At 44.2% G+C, this 18,881-nt stretch overlaps 2 protein-coding genes across 2 annotated transcripts; one reads left to right on the top strand and one right to left on the bottom strand.

Moving 5' to 3' along the window:
- Positions 1-584: 584 nt before the first annotated feature.
- Positions 585-5,092, bottom strand: TMEM176B (transmembrane protein 176B). The gene is made up of 7 exons (XM_043968815.1): positions 4,933-5,092; positions 3,352-3,570; positions 2,763-2,873; positions 2,348-2,404; positions 1,866-2,099; positions 1,298-1,417; positions 585-1,053 (listed from the first exon to the last, which is right to left on the bottom strand). Exons 2-7 carry the CDS (start codon positions 3,553-3,555, stop codon positions 961-963), a joined length of 819 nt encoding a protein of 272 aa, XP_043824750.1. The 5' UTR covers positions 3,556-3,570; positions 4,933-5,092; the 3' UTR covers positions 585-960.
- Positions 5,093-10,788: 5,696 nt separating this feature from the next.
- Positions 10,789-16,385, top strand: TMEM176A (transmembrane protein 176A). The gene is made up of 7 exons (XM_043965065.1): positions 10,789-10,921; positions 11,764-11,988; positions 13,370-13,480; positions 14,126-14,182; positions 14,459-14,662; positions 15,578-15,709; positions 16,107-16,385. Exons 2-7 carry the CDS (start codon positions 11,773-11,775, stop codon positions 16,185-16,187), a joined length of 801 nt encoding a protein of 266 aa, XP_043821000.1. The 5' UTR covers positions 10,789-10,921; positions 11,764-11,772; the 3' UTR covers positions 16,188-16,385.
- The last annotated feature ends 2,496 nt before the right edge of the window (positions 16,386-18,881 follow it).

The raw sequence follows: 18,881 nt of genomic DNA, 5'->3' as shown, positions 1-18,881 counted from the left end.
AGAGTCGATTGGAAAAGGAAAAAACACTTTTCCTGATTCATTCCCACCCCCAGCCGAGGATCAGAACTGTGCGTTATGGACCAAAAACTATGACACCCTCCTACAGTTCCCATAACAGCTCAGCCCCCCCACTTCAGTAGTGCTACCAAATTGTACCATTTGTTGTTGTTGTTATTGTTCTGACTCTTCAGGATCCCAGTTGGAGTTTTCTTGGCAAAGATACTGAAGTGGTTTGCCATTTCCTTCTCCAGATCATTTTACAGATGGGGAAACTGAGGCAAACAAGGTTAAGTGACTTGCCCAGAGTAACAGCAAGTTTCTGAGGCCGGATTTGAACTCAGGTCTTCCTGATTCCAGGCCCACTGCTCTATCATCCACTGTACCATCTACTGAGTCAAGCCAGTGACTCTCTAGGTGGGAGTCAGGTTCCTCCCCAACCCTTTGCAACTGCAAAGACTAGAAAGGGTCTTCCCATAAGGCTTCATATACCCTCTCTATTTTACCTGCTCCAAGGAAACACTGCCACTGTCCCCTCATTAATCCCAGAATAGGAAGGGTTGGAGAGAATGAAGAGAAACCACCAATTGAAACCAAAGCATTTATTATTTGGAACCAGCCTGAGGATAAGGGACTGATGGGCTCAGGGAGAGCAGGGAAAAGAGTAGATGCAACTCGTTCTCAGGGTGAGAGTAAATAAGTGGATAAGGGAAGGTGATGAATGAGGAATGGGGCTGGGGAAAGTGAGTGGTCAGAGGGGTAAAAAACAGGAAGCAGGTGAAAAGCTTGAAGGAACAGGGAAGAAGAGGCTGAGCAGAGCTGGCAATAAAGGTCTTGGGCATGGGGTGAGGGAGAAAGAAGGTTCTCAGGGATCCTGGCACAGAAAGCCCTCGGGGTGGCCAGATGCCTTCAGACACAGCAGGAGGCTCCTCAAAGGAGGCAGGTTCCAGGCAGGTTGGCAGTTCACAGGTTAAGGACCCCCGTGGATTTCTCCTTGCAGGGTGAGGGAGGAAGTGATTCTTCCCCAAGCAGGTTCTCTCTAGACCCTTCTTCAACCTAAGAATAGAAGGAGAGAAGCTCAGCTCCCAGGATATAGGAGAAAGGAGAATAGAGGAAGGAAAGGAGCAAAGGACAGGAGAGGCTCATTCTCTCAGAGCAAGGGAAAAGAGTACTTACAGCATCCCAAAAGGACAAAGGGACCTGGACTAGATTGAGAAGAGAGCTTGAACAAGGAGCTAGAGTCAGGATGCCCACACCACCACCACCACCACCACCACCACAACCTTCTCCCATGATTCACCTGCAACTGAGAGTTCTGGCAGCACAAGTAACGGAGACCCACACCCAGGGAGGCCAGAGACACAAGAAGTATCAAGGCAGAGATGGCCAGCAGCATGGCCTGGACTCCTTGGAACAAATGCTGAAAAATGAGAAAAAGGTTTGGTGGCTGCTGTCACCATCTTCAGAAGGACCGTCATCCATTTCACCATTATCCTTTTCACCATCACAGTAATTCCCATTAGCCACTATCCCCCTAAGCATTGTGGTTCTGATGAACTCTTTCAACCTCACTGTCAGTGGCCATTTATTAGCCCCCTCAAAAAGTGGCTACGTCTGACCCAAGGGAATGGAAAGAAGAGAACATTCCAAGTTCTTTCCCCAGAAAGTAGCATTCTCATCTCTTGAATCTCTGCCCTTTCTAGTCCCAGGCTGCTTGCACCCCTAATACCTAAGTTAACCATGTTGAGCTCAGGGCACGCCCTCATTTGCCCTCAGGGATTCAGTCTTGCAAGGACTGGAGGAGTAAATGATGGGCACCTGGACCTCATTCTCTCCTATTCTCCAGCACCCTGGGTCTGGGTTCTCACCAAAAGCATGTTCATATTCCTTTCACATTCGTGAGTCCTCCAGTCTCTGTAATCATAATCTCTCCTCCGATACTGGAAGGTCGGGAAGGTCACGGTCTCTGACCTAGAGCGCTCACAGATGTCTTCCAAGTTGGAAAAGTGATAAGCAGAGTCCTGAATGCTGTATGAACAGAATACGAGGGCAGCAAGGGCTGTGGAGAAGCTGATCAGGGCAAGCAGGGCAGCCAGACGACCCTAGAGAGGGAGAGAGCAGTCACAATGGTGTCACAGTGCCCCTGACCCCAATCCCCTGGAAGATGCCAGCCGAGTGAGATCCAGATTTCTCTGTACACCAGATTCCTCCTCCCACTGAGGACTTCCAAAACCAGTGAATGTAGGACAAGGCAGGGGGGACGTCAAGAAGGATGGGAGAGGAAGAACTAGAGGGAAGAGGAAAGAGACAGATGAGCCCAAAAGACAAGAGAACAGCCCCCCACTCTTACCCAACAGCTACCCCGATATTTTTCATAGATGATGGCCCCAGCTCCAGCCACGATGGCCTAAGAAAAATAAAGATTAAACAAAGCTTCTCACTTCCCTTCCCAGCCCCAGCCCAGCCCAGACAAGAAGATCTAGAAAAGGAGGAAGGAAACCAGTCACATGGCCTGGGATCCAAATACCCCTATTCCATCTTCTCCCATTCCAATCCCCCCTCCCAATCTCTACTATCCTGCCAACAACTCCAAACTAAAAAGGAAATAGGAAGTAAGCTGGCTTTGGCATCACTTGAAAGACCTCTTCTTCCTATGCTCTATATGTGTGTGCCCCCTTTCTTTCTCCCCCATGTGCATTGACCCCCTCCTCAGTTCCTTAGTTCTTTCAAAGATACCCCCTCCCCCAAATCCCTTCTCTACTCACCACAGCCCCTGCCCAAAAGGCACAACCTGTGGCCTGCAGGGGAATCCAAGGCCCAAAACACAGGAATATCCCAAAAGAGCAGCTGAAGACACCCAGTAATATCAGCGACACCTGCAATGTAGTATAGCAACTCAATCTGTGCCTGCTACTGTGGAGGAGTAGCTGAGATGGCTGCTACCCTGACAAAAGCCTCCAGGGACAATCTTGACTCCTTATCCCTAATGGCCCTTCCTCAGATCAGGAGTCAGTCCTGAGCCAGTCTCTAAGGCAAAGAGATTCTACAACCTGACTCAGTTTCCCAAAGCCAGGGGTCTTGAAGCCAAGAAGTTTTTTCTCATATCTAACAAGAAATTCCTCCAGTTTCCTTCATGGGAGACCGTGGATGATGAAAGTGACTTTCCCTCTTGGTTTCTGCCCATGTGAAATATGAGGGGGTTGGGGATTAGATTGAATAATGACTAGGGTCACCACCACTTCTAAGTTTCTATGAGTCTGGCTTTCTTCCATTTTCTCATGGCAGTGGAGAGATGTACCTCTCCCCCTAATTCTTATCATCTCCCACACATCGCCCCTTTGAACCCACTCTTACCCCAAGTGCCAGCTGTGCCTGGAGCACCCTTTTGCTCTGTTTGGGGGTGTCCTGGAAATGAGTCTTAGCTTGCAAGAAGGAGCCTGCAGCCTGGAAGAGCTTAGCCAGAGCTGACTCCTGATGGATGTGTATATTGATTTGGGTTGGCTGGGAGTCTGCTGACATCACCTGCATCCCCTCCACCTTTAACATGCTGGTGGACATTTTCTGGGTCTGGACCTGGAAGTAGATTAAACAAAAAGAGAGAGGAAACAAAGCGGCTGCTACTGAGCCTAAACAATGAAGGATGGGTATAGACCAAGAATGATTCACACGGAGCTAGCACTGGAAATGCCCTCAAAGTGCCTGGGTTCAAATCCCAGCTCTGCCACTGTATTCTAGGCATGCCTCAGTTTCCTCATCTGTAAAATGACAGATTCAAACCAGATCACCTCCATGTTTCTTCCAGCTCAAAATCTAGGAACCTTCCAAAGGTAAACTCTCCCAAAGCTAAAAGTGTTCCTTGAATACTTCCTTTCTCCAGGGAGTTTCTTTTCATCAGAGACTCCATTTGTTTCTTTTTTTTTTTTTTAGTAAGGCAATTGGGGTTAAGTGACTTGCCCAGGGTCACACAGCTAGTAAGTGTCAAGTGTCTGAGGCCAGATTTGAACTCAGGTCCTCCTGAATCCAGGGCCGGTGCTTATCCACTGAGCCACCTAGCCACCCCATTTGTTTCTTTTTGTTTGGTTGGTTGGGTTTTTTTAGTCACTTAATGAATGTTTATTGACTGACATTATGTACATATGCATTATTTAATTTGATTCTCATAATGATCCTTTGAGGTAGATGATAAAACTGAGGTTCTGACAGGGAGGGTGGGAACCTTGTCTAGGTTATTAACCATGTGGTTAATAAGTATTTAAACCCAGCTCTCCCTGATTCCAAGTTCAAAATTATATCCCATTGCTTCTTGTTGATCTGTGTTACTTCAGAGAGTACCTACACTGACGAGAACCCAGAGACATTGGATCATTGCAGCTAAGAGTATTTGTTTAGGTCCAGGAGATTTTTCCCTATTCCATTTAATTGAAAGTCAGTGATAAGTTACATTTTTTTTTCAGGTTAAACATTTTTATTTCTATTTTTCTGTTCCAATCTCGATCCCTCTTTCCCTCCTTTTGGAGACATGATGCATCCCTCTCCCTCTCTCTGTTCTCCTCTCACAATACCTCCCCCGCTTCAGCTCCACTGGACATGTCCCAGCTACAATGTGTCTGCCCCCGTACCCTTTTCCTCCTCTCTTCCATTCTTGTTCTAATCTTTATCTTCCTTTTCCTCCTCCCACATCATTCTTCCCTAGTTCCCCGTTTCCCTTTTAAATGGAGAGGGTAGAGCTCAGGGCTCCCTAGCATTCATTTCCCACATTGGAGAGAGCCCCTCCTCCTTCCCTCATCTCCCCCAGCCCTCAACAGCAATGTCAACTCAAAGGCTGCACCCCCAGGGAAGTAAACATACACTCAGTCCATCCCCTCAGACATGGAAAGCCAAGAAATACAGGATACATAACCTAGGAGGTTCAAATGAAAGAGATTATTAGCTTACCCAGTTGGTCGCTTGCCTTGGTAGGCAAAGTAAGGGTAGGAGTGATGGGTGAAAGCTGAGCAGGGACCGAGGAAGAGGTAAGAAACAGGAAAGAAGCAATATGGAAGAGAGGCCTAGATCTGCCGAGCTCAATCTCTAAACTGTCTCACCACACCCAGAGAGCCAAGGCCCAACCCTATAGGAGGAGCCATGGGAGGGCATTGAGCCAAGGGGGAGTACAAGTCTGGTTATTCCCGACAGCAGCAACAACAGCTGCAGCCACTGATGCCTGGGAAATCCCCTGCTCACCCATCCAGAATCAGGGTTCAGAGAGAAGAGTCAAAGGCAAAGACTAGTACTTGTGAGAGAGCTTGACTTGGCCCCAGAAGACCTGGTTTGAATTCATACTAGCTGTGTTACCTGGGCAATTCTTTAATTTCAGTGCCCTCCTCTATAAAGTAAGGATCGAAATAATTACACTATTTCCCCCATTTTTGTTGTTGTTCAGTTGTTTCAGTCATGTCCATTTCTTTATGACCCCATTTGGGGTTTTCTCAGCAGAAATGGTTTGCCATTTCCTTCTCCAGCTAATTTTACAGATGAGGAAACTAAGACAAAGAGGGTGAAGTGACTTGCCCTGAGTAACAGCAAGTTTCTGAGGCCAGATTTAATTCAGGACTTCCTAACTCTAGGCCTGGCTCTCTATCCACTTAAGCCACCCCTAGCTGGCCTATTTTCCCCATAGGGTTGCAGTAAGGAAAGTACTTTGGAGACCTTAAAGGGCTGTGGAAATATGAGTTATTATTGTTGTTGTCTCACCAATTGTATTGCAAATTCCCTCAGTGTGGTGACTATGTCTTCTCCTATATACCCCACAGCATCTAACATACAATAGCTAATAGTAAAAAATAGCTAGCATTTATATGGTACTTAAAGTCTGCCAGCCACAGGGCTAAGTGTTTAACAAGTATTATGTTCTATTTTCACATAACCTTGCAAAGGAGATGCTGTTATTATCCCCATTTTACAGAAGAGGAAACTGAGGAAAACATGGTTAAGGAACTTGCTCAGGGTCACACAGCCAATAAGTGTCTGAGGCTGGATTTGAACTCAGGTCTTCCTGACTTCAGGCCCTATACTACCAATACAGTAGTGTAACCTGTAGGCCAGAGTCAAGACTCTATGTCTAAATTTAATCTTTCAGATACATCACAGATGACTTTCTTTGGCTGGTGCCCTCACTCAAGGTTTCTCCAGAGAACATCAGAATATGGTTCTTTTATACCCCACATAGAGTTTCCCCTGAGGATATAAGATTATAGTCTATATCTAGATCCCAACAGAGATGTGTGGAATTTTAAAAGTTCGAGAGATAATTTCTGGGTAATTTAATCATTGTGGCAGGTGGCTTATATGCCCATTGGAAGAGGGGTGTTCCCAGTTTGGCAATGGGCTCTGATTGGTTAACAATTAATGAGAGAATGAATATTACAATGAGGTGCTAAACCTATTCAAATGAACTTTGAATATATTATTTTTTTAATTTATTTGCTCATTTCTTTATTTGTTAGTGTTTTGTTATTATGTTTATTATTATTATTATTATTATTATTATTATATTTACTTCTAAGTTACACCCAGCCTTGGGCAATCTATTCACCCAAACCTAAGTAAAGCACAATGGCTTCCCCACCTGGGTAGGATCCGAATCCAATCTTATTATCAGGAATGTCCTTCGAGAGACTGTACTTTTGAAATCAAGGACTTTAGCAAAAGGGAGGGAAACTCTGGATCTCCCAAATCATTGATTATTAACAATCATTCCTCTCAGAAGGTAAAAGGACCCCTCAGTCCTCATGCAAACATTTAGGCTAACAATACCTTCAGTATAGGATATAGTTTATTTAACCCGATCAAAAAAAAAAAAAAAACTGAGGCAGGTGATGGACTTGAGCCAAAGGCATGAGAGAATCCTCACCCCCTGATTCTTAGGGGTGCCCCTAGAGTCCTGTGAGGGAAATATAGCCTTGTTCTGGCACCCAAGACTCATCTGTGAGAGTGAGAGATGGGATATGGACCCTTGGAGCTTAGATGACCTACACTATTAATAATAATAATGACTCCAGAAAGGATGAATAAATGGAAATTTAATGAAACAGATATGTTTAGACTTCTACTGTTAATTTTAGTAAGACACTATACTTTGATCACAGGTGTCAATCAACACAAGAAAACATTGACTGAACCCAGATTCCTCCTGCATAATTCAAGATAGGTAAAAATTCATACATAGTGTTATTATAATTTGCTCTCATTAAGCATGAAAATCTTTTTTTTTCAAGCTGGAATGTATCTGAAAAATCATTCTATAGATTTTCCTGCTCCACCTGTGTCTTTTTAGGGGCTGTACTAAGAACTGTATCTGCAGGGCAGGGTGGGTGTGGTGTTGGCAGACTGTTGTGGTGATAAGCAGGAGTTTATTGTGTCCATGGTGTTAGAAACATGTAAACTGAGGCATGACTTCCTGGTCTGATGCAAAGAAGGAAGGCCATTTTATTATGGTCTTGCAAGAAAGGGCATGCCCTCTAGAAGAGTGGCATGCTTTGCCACAGCAAACTTCCCTTTTTATCCTAGATCTAATGCAAAGTCCCTCCCCTGTTTTGCCCATTGGCTACTCCAGATGTACATTCTTTGTGACACTTCTAAACATGCAACCCATGGGACAACCTCTGGAAGGGGATTTCACAATTCTTTTGTTATCTAACTTTAGAAAACTACTGCTAACTCAGCAGGAAAAGGAAGAGAATTTTGGGGAGGGGGAGATAAGCCTCTGGGGCTTAAATAATGTAGTCTGCCATTATCTGAGAGGAGCATCTTCTACTGGTTAACTGTTAACTCAGCAAGAAAAGAAAGGAATGTGGCAGCCAGGTGGTGCAGTGGATAAAGCACTGGCCCTGGATTCAGGAGGACCCAACTTCAAATTCGACCTCAGACACTTGATACTTACTAGCTGTGTGACCCTGGGCAAGTCACTTAACCCTCATTGCCCTGGGGAAAAAAAAAAGAAGAAAGAAAAGGAAGGGATGGTGGGAATGGGGGAGAAGCCCCTGGGACTTGAACAATATGACCTGCCCTATCTAAGGGGACAATTGTAACTGCTAACTCAGCAAGAAAAGGAAGGTAATTGGGGGGGGGGGGTCAGGGGAGAAGAAGCCACTGGTATTTGAATAATGTATCCTGCCTACTGAGGATACATTTAATTCTCTCAATGGGGCACAAGCACAAAGTCTGTCAATATGGAACCACAGTTGGTCACAACCAGAAGAAATCAGCAAGTGTCCACAGCATGCTTGTCCGCTTGTCCATCTGAGAGAATCCACTAAGGGGGCAACTTCTACAACCCAGAAGGACTTAAACAAAATCAAGATCCAGGTGTGATGTTCCAAAGTAACAGGAAGAGAGGAAGGCCAGGATCAACAGGCACGGTTTATTTACGGAGTTGGGGGGGGGGGGAGGGTAAGGTTGAGGCATAATCTCCTGATAGTGGGAGCCACTCTCTTGGGATGCTAGTTTCAGGGATGGTCAGCCTCCTTGACAATAAAAGGGTAAACAGGACCCTAATGAACATGTACATGTTAGAAACTCGCTAATAGCTCAAATAGTGTTGTGCAGCTCGAGTGTTAGCAGCTCGAGTGTTGCTAGCAGGTTGCCACTCAAAGAATCCAAGTAGGCAACAGTTAGTGGGTGAAGGCTTCTGTGGGTGAAGCCTTCTTTATTCATCTTCGTGAAGATGGGCACTCTTCTGAATATGCTGGAGAGTACACTAAAGTGAGGTCCCTCACCTCTATTTATACCCTTCAAGGAGTCCTCTCCATCCAATCACATTGTAGCATTTTACAAGTCCTATTTACATATTTTCCCCCTGTCAACGTATGGCATAACAATAACAACCAATCAGATTGTACCAAGTGCACCAATCACAGTGCTAGAAACTAGTCAGGTGGTACCAGTCGACCAATCAGATTTTACAAGCTACAATACCAGGCCTTAACCTATTCTGGACAAGAGTATCAGCTCCTCCTTAGAGCAATGCTGGGTTAACATATGTAACTCTTCAAGAAAGAAAACCTGACTTGGGGTTTGACCAATCAGATTGCTCCATTTATCGACCAATCAGATTGCAGCCTTAGGCCCCAACCCTGTGCTGTAGTAAGACTGTCCCCATTCCCCACTAAAATTGTACTTGTGTAAACATAACCTTTCAAAACAAAACAAAACTCAAATCAGGGCTTGAGCTCCAAGTCACATGGGGATCACCTCAGGCGCCTCAAAGCAAACTCCTAGCCCAGCCCAACTCTCACAAAACCCAGGCCCAGGAGCCTCAGCTCCTCGGAGCCTCGTGGGCTGAACAGCCCCCTCCTGGGAGGTTTGGGCAACAAAGCTGTAGGGCCTGAAACCAGACTCACTCAGATTTAGGGCTCTGAGAAGAGTCCAAATAGAGTCTCTTCTCTCAAACGATAATTATTTTTATTGATTTAGTTATTGGTCTGAGTGTTCCATCTTGATTCTAAACAAGGACTGAAGGGTATATCCCCTGCTAAACCTCAGGGATCCTGAGATCCCAACTCTGGAGCATCCCTCACTCTGTGAGCACCTTAGTTGCACCCAGAGAAAAGATTACTCTAAATAGCGAGGCCCCAATTTTGATGGTAAATGTTTAACCTGAGGTCCCAGAAAGTCACAGCCACTTCACAACTAGACAGAGAGTCAGACACACCTTAATGTCAAAGATCCTCAGCCTTCTCCCATACAAAACATACTCTTTCAACTATAATTCCATTATGAAAAAGTTCTGGAATTGTAGCCCTCCAATATCTAACTATACATCTATCTATCTCTATCAGGAGTTCTTAACCATTTTTGTGTGTCATAAACCCTTTTGACAGTATAATAAAGCCTGTGAACCTCCTCTCTGAATAATGTTTTTAAATTTCTAAAATAAAATATATAAGATTACAAAGGAAACTCATTGTAGTGAAATACAATTATCAAAATGAAGGAAGGAAGGAAGGAAGGAAGGAGAGAGAAAGGGAGGGAGCAAGGGGAAACAAATCCACAGAGCTCAGGTTAAGAATCTCTTCTCTATTCAGAGAGGGAAAGAAATTTTCATATGTATAATGTTTCCTACATAATTTGCATTTCGTTGATTGGGTTTTTAAAGCTAGAAACAGCTAGAGGATAGTCAGATGAGGTAAAAGATATATATTAGTATAAGGGACAATTGGGACTGTTCTTAACACATCAGCCAGATGATGGCCTACACGGAAAGACACAAGTCAGTGATGTTATCAAGCTTGAAAAGCAATAATACCTATGATTTCTAAATGCCACAAACATGAAAATGTATCCAAATGTATAACCGTGCCACAAATCCCCAGTCCCTTTTTCCTTTCATGCTAAATCTCACAGTAATCTCTTTCCTTCTTTCTTGTAATGATCCTAATCCCACAATATCTCCCAGCCCCCAGGGTTAGTATCTGCTATTGTTCAGTTGTTTTCATTCCTGTCATACTCTTCATGACCCTCTTTGGGGTGTTCTTGGCAGAGATACTGGAATGGTTTGCAAACCTAGCAAAAGTCTGGGTGCTTTCAGTTCCCACTACCCACACCATCGCCCTCAGGTTCCCAGGGTCCCATTGTTTTCCCAACAGGAAACAAAACTAGTTTGGCCTGGCCATGGCCCTGGCCCACTAAAATCCTATTTGGTCCCTACTTCCCAATACACAACCACAAGCCTTTACCCAGGCATGGCCCTGCCCTCCCTTCTGCTTTTCAGAATGATGATGCCATAGTTCCTCCCCGGATGTCTAGCTCCTCCCAGTTATGTTCTGTTTTCACTTTCCCACTTCTGCTCTTCCAGACAGGCTGCTGCAGATTTCTACCTCCTCCACTCCTCTGATCTCCTCAACCCTATTCTCCCTGTCTGGCTGAGGCGGCTGGACTAAACAAGGTAAAAGGAACTCTGCTCCCCCAGATACAGCTCTCTCACCTTCCCCTGGGCTGAAGACTCCCAACCCCACCCCAAGATTTCCCAGACATAGCCAGCTCTTCAGGCTCGCATCCCCTTCACCAGAAACCCAATCTTCCCTATGTTATTAGTCCTCCAGAGTGTTTGCAGCAGCGGAAAAGTTCTACCAGTGAGTGTATTTAAGAGTAAGAAGACAGAACAGGAAGAAGGGACAGGTTCTTCCCTGTGCCCAATACTGAACTCACCCTTTCCTGTTCCCTCATTCAAATCAATAATTCTGGAAGCTTGAAGGAATCATGAATAAACACCAACCTCTCCCTTCTAGCAACAGAAAAGACAACAAGTTGTTTATTTGGCTTTATACTTCAGCCTTGAGGAAATGATCAGCTCCATAGAGGGATGAAGAGAAGGGGGGAAGGCCAAGATACTCAAGAGGAAAGGGAAGGGGAGGGGAGGGGAGGGGAGGGTTCTAATGGGACTTGGATTGAGAAAGGTAAGCCAAGTTTCTCAGGCTTCCAGAGAATATCAATTTCTTTTTCTGTGCTCTGGTCCCCACCATCCAAACTTCCTCCCCTCTCCTGAGTCTGACCTCTTATTTTACACACTTGTCATCTATGTGGATGGGAATCAATGTGTAAAGGTGATTAGGAGAAGTTAATGGAACCAAAGCAATGTTTCTGCATATTTAAGGTGACCTTCGGGGGGAAAACCAAATCTCGAGGACAAGCCAAGAAGTGGGAAGTCAGATCAGTCCATTATAAAGGGAATTGGGTTAAATGAAGCTTCACCACGAGCCCTGACATCATAATCTCACTTCCTCCTAGGCCTGCAAGATGGTCCCCAAGGAACTGAAGGTGAATGGAGTTAAGATAGATGGGGTGGAAGCAGTTGGCACCTCCCAGCCAGTTCACATCGACATCCACATCCACCAGGAGTCATCTTTGCCTGAGCTTCTCAAGGCTGGGAAATCCCTGTTTAAATTCTCTATTAAATCTGCTAACACTCCTGGGTCGAGTACGAACAACAGTCGGCTACAGCTGGTAGTCTGGGTAAGTGAAACAGCCTCAAATAAGACAAAATTCAACATGAACAAGAGGACTCAATGTCCAGGTAAAGAAAAACGTGGCCTCCCTTTCCCCCTTACCAGGAATAAGTGTTAGATTGAAATTCAAGTTGCTACTACTGTTACTTCGAATGTACTTTTCAGCATTCTCTCCTGATGAAGTAAAACATGCACACTTCCTAAAGAGGGGTACTTTTCAGGAGATTTCATTCAGGATAAATTTATTCTCTCATGAGCTACCTCTCTGTTTTGCTTTCTTTTTCATACTCTGAAACAAGGTGGTAAAAAAAAAAAATTTCCTACTGGGGAACACTAAATCACAGAAAACAGTCCACCCAAGGAAGTAGAAAAAAATAGTTTAGGTCTTGTTGATTACCTTCAGAGGAGGCACTTAATAGATGAGATATTGAGATGAAATTCATCTAAATTTTATTTTGAGAATGGGGAACTCAAGTGGATGTAATCTCCTCAATTTGGGTGCTGCTTCCTTCAGGGCAGAATGCAACCCACTCATGGCTACTCACTTCAGGCAGTTCGTCCCCATGACTTCCCATGAATTTGGTAAAGGGTGTCCAATCTATGTGAGAGGGCTTTCCTTCCTTTTTCCTTACATTGCAAAGATACTAATGGGGCAGATAAGTTATCCATCATGCGTCCCTCTCTCTCCCTTACACTTTTACATTCTGGAATGGTATCCTCTACCTCACCAGCATAATTCCTTGTTCACAAAGTATAGGGCTGGCAGCTAGGTGGCACAGTGGATAGAGTGCTGGGCCTGTCGTCTGGAAAACCTGAATTCAAATCCAGCTGTGTGACCCTGGGCAAGGCACTTAACCCTCATTGCTCCACCCAAAAAAAATTAGTTTAACTGAATTGAATACTAATTCCCCTTTCCCAGGGTTCGTTCTGTATCTAACTGTAGTCACAAGGAGAAATTCCAGATTAGATTATTGCTAATATCCCTCACAAGGAATTGGCTTTATCCAGATTCCACATATGCCCAATTCGCTCACCAGTGAGTAGCTGATGACTATGTTCACCATCCTTCAGCCAACATTTTTACACAGGTGATATCAAGTTAAAATTAACATGAGAGCAATCTTATTACTGTAACATAGCTTGAAGTTTGAGTAGAGGCTGAATCAACAGACTATTAAAGGCTCATCTACTTTGACTTAGCAGCTGGGTAAGAGTGGTACACTCTGTGGAGGGCGGGGAGAGGAAGAAGGAGAAAGAAGAGAGGGGAAAGAGAGAGACAGAGACAGACAGAGACAGAGACAGAGACTGAGAGAGACAGCCTGAAACTTTATCACCAGCTATCAGAACCAGCTATTGATTGTGGGGGGTGGGATGTCTTTGTCTCACAGACTTCACAGATAATATTGGGAGCCATGAGTGGAGCCCTAGGCATCTTCTTCTACATGGGCCCCTACTTCGAATTATGGTTTTCTGGAGCTGCTTTCTGGACTGGAGCTGTGGTGAGTACAGTAGGGAGGGAGGGAAAGGGGAGACAAATGAATCTCAAAGAGAAAGGGCATAATCATCATTATTAACAACACTTTATAGCATCTATAATGTGCCCAGCTCTTTGTTTGATATTGTAAAAGATACAAATAAATAAAAGATGCAGTTCCTGCCCTCAGGAAACTTACTATCCAGCTGGGGAAATAGAATATATGCTAGATAATAAGTTTCAATAGAACAGAAACTATGATTTATTCATCTTTGTTTCTTGCACGTTGTAAATGTTCAATGAGTGTGTTAAATGAATGAATAAAAAGATAAGTAAAAAGTCAAGGAATTACATAAACAGTATAGACCATCAGTGTTACTGGAAATAGAAGTTGGGGTGGTCAGGAAAGGCTTCATGATTCAGCTTTAAAGAAAAACAGTATTTGACTTCAAATTTCTTGGATCCAGTAAGGCCCACACAGACCTCTAACACACTTATCAAATGGCATTCTAACCTTTTTCTTTACATAGAACAGGCCTATGGTAGCAAGTTGTATATACTGGGCAGAGAGAGGAGAGGGACAGATTGAGGGAGGGGGAGTACTAAGAAAGGTTATGGTAGAAGATTATAGAAGGGAAATTTGTTTTTTATACCACCTTATACTCTCCAGGCTATCTCATCTGGAGTTGTTGCTATCATTCAAGAGAAGAGGAGAGGTGCATGGTGGGTAAGTGCAATGAGAAGGACGATTAATAAACTGTCTGTCTACCCCAGGCCCATCTTTGCCACCCTTGTCTTGGTATCCTTCCCCCTACTCCTAGTCAAAGGTAGCCATCAAGTTCCCCCTTTCCCTCTTCATAGGCCATCTCCACAAACCTTTCCCTATGACTTGCAGAGCCCTTGGTGAACTACAAAGATAGGAATAAAAGAACTGACCTGTGGAAGATCCCTAACCAGGGCAAAGCCCTAACTAGGCATGCCCCCTGTCTTCTCTCCTCCATAGAGCTTCCTAAAAGGCCTATTCATTCTGGCAACTATTTCCACTTCCATTGCTGCCATTGTCATCTGCGCTGGTGATCTACAAGGCTCATTCTATTACTTTTGGAGATCGTGTGAAGAGAGCGATTGGAACATTGAGACCTTCAACACCCCAAATCCACAGAAAGTTTGGAAGAGGCAGTGCATAAACTACATGAACATGCTGGCAGTAAGCATACATTTTTAGAATGCTGGGAGGAATGAGGAAGGATGGGGAATAATCAGAACTATAACTAGACCAAGGGAGCCTGGGCTTTGTCCCAGGATGATCAGTTGCACAGGGATGGGGAATTTGCTCCCAGAGCATATTTAAAGGGTCATAGCCAAGTGATTTTTGTCCTTCTAAAGAGTAGTCTGTGACAAGGCCTAGGTCAGAAAGGAACCTGATGGTGGAATACAAAGGATGCTATGGATGGAGTGCTGGTTCAGCATGGTAAGAGTGGGGGCAAGGTCACAGCCTCCTACTAAGAAAGAAGCTTAATCTTTTCATGAGTTCTTAAGCAGGGACCTAAGCTCTGGTCCAGCCTAAGGGTGGGGAGGAACCTGCTGCCTGTCCACAGAGCCCATCCCCTCAAGGCCAATAGTAAAGGGCATGTTATTCACAACAACCCTGTGAGATAGATGTTGCAAATATTTTTACTCTCATTTCACTGATGGGGAAACTGAGACTCAGAGAGCTTAAGTGACTTGCTCAGGATCACACATCTTATAAGGATAAAGTCGGGCTAATGCATAATCACAATCATTCTTCAAGTGAAGTAGGAAGGGCATCAAATAAGGGAGTTTTAGAGATGGAAGGAAGCTGGCATGTCACAGGTGAGGAAACTGCTATCCTGAGAGAAAAGTAAAAGGATTTGCCCAAAGTCACATAGCTAGTTACTGATGGAACTAAGACCAAAAAAGAAGTCTCTAAATCTATGTATCTAGTGTTCCTTCCATCGCACTGCACTGTTGACAGTGGCAATAGGGCAAAGTGGAAAGGCACCACACTTATAGCAGTGATGGGACCAGTGAGACTGGAGACAGACTAAGTAAACATGGTGGTGGTGACAGAGTTAGAGCTGCCCCTGCACTCTGCCCCCAGAACCTGGCAGAAGGAATTAAGATCATGGCACTACTAGTCTGGATCACCCTGCTGATGGTGACACTGACCCCGATAGCATTCACCCTCCTGCACTCCTACTGCCATTGCCGGAGCAACTTGACACCTGAAGAGGTAAGATCCCAGGGTGAGGGTCTGAGGAGTGGGAAGATAGCAACAGCAGAAGGGAAAATTCTGAGGAGGGAGAGAGCCCATCTAATCTCATATTCAAACAAAGTATGTTCATCTGATGGGTGGGAGAAGGGTTTCTCCTCCATTACCTAGTTCTAAGGATGCTCTAGTGATTAGTTTGGACGCTAGTTGAACACCAATCCAAAGGATCAGAGGAGGGAGTGAGGAATATCATATCCGAATGCCATCCTATGTATTTAGGGTCACTCTGAGTGCAGTGATGGATTTGTTTGGCCCTGGAAAACCTTAGAATCAGGTTTGCTTCTAGACAAAGAACCTTACCCTTAGACCTCCCCAATATGGTTCTAACCTCTAACCTTCTTGCCTCCTCTGCATTCAGGATGTAGATGAGAAGAAACCCCTCCATGGAGAGTTGAGCTTTGCACCCCCTGCCAAGATGGCAGGGTCTGGTGAGGCCTGAGCCTCAGCTGGGCTAGCTGGTTCTGAAATAGCCTATGATTCCCCTTTACACATACAAACATCCTGATGTCACTGCTCGGCTCTTCGGCCCCACTGCAGACAGTAATAAAGCTCATCCTGCCTCTTCCCATAATATCTGGGAGTTTCCTGCCCATCCTTCCTACTCTGGCAAAAATCTGATAATAAAAGCATGACTGCACCCCTGGTTCCTTCCTTCTTGTCCATTCCCTTTCTATCCCTTTGCCCTCTTTGTTTCCGCCAAATGACTTTTCCAAAGTCTGAAAGGAAGTAGAACTGGACCCAAAGGAATGGATGGGCCCCAACCCAGTGAAACATCCCAAGTGTTGATGGATAAAGAAGGACCACAGAGCTGTAAATAATGTGTTGGAAGAGTCTAGGGTTCTGGCTAGGAGTGGAGAATGTTGCCACTAGGTGAGAGCAATAATATAACCAATTGTAGCTACAGCTGAGGCCAAGGAGAAAGATAGCTGAGGGAAGAACCTAGCAACTTTTTGGAGGGGTAATGGAGAGCAGTTAGTCAAGCAAAAGTATGCCAGGGAAGGAACTGGGCTTGGAAACAAGCCTTGATCTTCTTTCCTGCTCCTTGATCCCTAGCCTCCTCCTCCTCCACCACCACAGCACAAAAACCTTTGCCCCCACCCACACAGCAATCTAAGTTGCTAAATATTCTGGAATCCTAGCCAAAAAACAACTCTGTCCCTCTGAATGAGAGCCAGACTTAAGGAGATTTCCCCTACCCCCACTCCCCAAGCACATTCATCTAGAAAGAACAGTTCAGAATAGATTAACCCTTACTTTAACACAGCCCCACAACTCAAGGCAGTATGACCTCTTCAGTATATGCAAAGTGAGCCACAGGTTGGAGTCAGCCAAAGAAACAAGACAGGGACAAAGGAGGAACTACTTGGTGTTTCCCTGAAGTCAATTTAACCTGTTTTCTTGAGTCACCATATTTTCCAGAGCTAGACAATCAATGTATCCTTAAGAATAGAATCAGTTATAAGAAAGGTGACAGGGGCAGCTAGGTGGCACAGTGGATAGAGCACCGGCCCTGGATTCAGGAGTACCTGAGTTCAAATCCAGCCTCAGACACTTGATACTTACTAACTGCGTGACCTTGGGCAAGTCACTTAATCCTCATTGCCTCACTTAAAAAAAAAAAGAAAAAAAGAAAGGTGACAGTCAGGGCATCTAGGTGGAACAGTGGATAGAGGACCAGCCCTGGATTCAGGAGGACTTGAGTTCAAATCTGGCCTCAGACACTTGACAGTTACTAGCTGTGTGACCCTGGGCAAGTTACTTAACTCTCATTGTCCCATTAAAAAAAAAAAAAAGAATCTTGGCTCTATCACACTTACAGCGATGTGACTTGATTTTTGGTTTGGGGTTCTTAGTAAGGTTTTTTTTTTACATAAAAATTGTTTACTATGACAAAGACATCATACAATTTTTATGATCTTGGTCTTTTCTTCTTGCCTTTGTACAAGGCCACAAGAGAAAAGTTTGCAACTTTCATGACCTTGAAGCAAACTGCAGGAATATCACCAACAGCATGACCTTTTCGACCAAATCCAGGAACCAAACCTTATCGTTTTCCTCAATAAAGTTCAAGCAGCCATCATTGGGAACAAAGGCAGTGACTTTTTTGCCATTCTTAATCAGCTGAACTCTCACACACTTCCAGATAGCAAAATTGGGCTGCTTGGCTTCAACACCAACTTTCTCCAAAACGATCATCCCCTTTGCATGAGATCCTCTCCCAAATGAGCTTCCTTGTATTGTTTTTCATGCCACTTTTGGTCTCTTCTGTGGCAGCAGAGCTTTCTAGCTGTTCAAAGACCAGGGTACTTAGCCATGCTGCCGCCCTTCAGGCTGAGAGAAAAGAGAGAAGGAAGTGACTTTTTTTATAGGTACACACAACCTTCCACTGTTACCAAACCCCTCAAGACCCCCACATTCCGCTACTCAATCCCATATAGGGTTGTGACCCACAGTTTAAGAAGCTAGGCCTCAGAGACTATCTAAATCGATGTGTATTTCTTTCTATTTTTATAATAAACATTTTATTTATAGTTTCGAGTTTCAAAATCTATCCCCCCTTCCCTAAAGCAATAAACAATCAGATATAGGTTATACATGTGCAATTATGTAAAATATCAGTCATTTTGTACAAGAAAACTCAAATAAAAGAAAAAATGAAAGACAAAGACATAAAGTGAAAAATAGCATGCTTCAGTCTGTGTTCAATCAATACCAGTTCTTTCTTTGGAGGTGATAGTATGTTTCATCTTTAGTCTTTAGGTATTGTCTTGGATGATTCTATTGCTGAGAGTAATTGTCATTCACAATTCTTCATCAAGCAATATTGCTGGCACTGTGCAAAATGTTCTCCTGGTTCTGCTCACTTTATAATACATCAGTTCATACAAGTCTTTCCAGGCCTTTCTGAAATCATTCTGCTTTTCATTTCTTGTAGCACAATAATAATAGTCTATCACCATCCTATACTGCAGTTTGAGTCATTCCCCAATTGATGGGCATTCCTTTGATTTCCAATTCTTTAGCCATGTGACTTTAGCAAGTCACCTCTAATCTAGGCTCCAGCTTCACTCTAAAATACCTTTCTATTATAACACATTATCTCCTTCCCTTACTCCTCCTCCACAAGTACAGA

Source organism: Dromiciops gliroides, chromosome 5 (genome assembly GCF_019393635.1).
Source record: "Dromiciops gliroides isolate mDroGli1 chromosome 5, mDroGli1.pri, whole genome shotgun sequence".
NCBI lineage: Eukaryota > Metazoa > Chordata > Mammalia > Microbiotheria > Microbiotheriidae > Dromiciops > Dromiciops gliroides.
The sequence above is the reverse complement of the archived record's forward strand: the minus strand, read 5'-3'. Positions and strand labels throughout refer to the sequence as shown.

What these genes read in the sequence shown, in the direction of transcription:
- TMEM176B (XM_043968815.1), bottom strand. Translation starts at nt 3,555, where the DNA reads ATGTCCACCAGCATGTTAAAGGTGGAGGGGATGCAGGTGATGTCAGCA. An exon ending in GGAATATGAACATGCTTTTG is followed by an intron (nt 1,418 to 1,865) that starts GTGAGAACCCAG and finishes CTCATTTTTCAG; the next exon opens with CATTTGTTCCAAGGAGTCCA. An exon ending in GCCAGAACTCTCAGTTGCAG is followed by an intron (nt 1,054 to 1,297) that starts GTGAATCATGGG and finishes TTCTATTCTTAG; the next exon opens with GTTGAAGAAGGGTCTAGAGA.
- TMEM176A (XM_043965065.1), top strand. Translation starts at nt 11,773, where the DNA reads ATGGTCCCCAAGGAACTGAAGGTGAATGGAGTTAAGATAGATGGGGTG. An exon ending in AGAGGAGAGGTGCATGGTGG is followed by an intron (nt 14,183 to 14,458) that starts GTAAGTGCAATG and finishes TCTCCTCCATAG; the next exon opens with AGCTTCCTAAAAGGCCTATT. An exon ending in GCAACTTGACACCTGAAGAG is followed by an intron (nt 15,710 to 16,106) that starts GTAAGATCCCAG and finishes CTCTGCATTCAG; the next exon opens with GATGTAGATGAGAAGAAACC.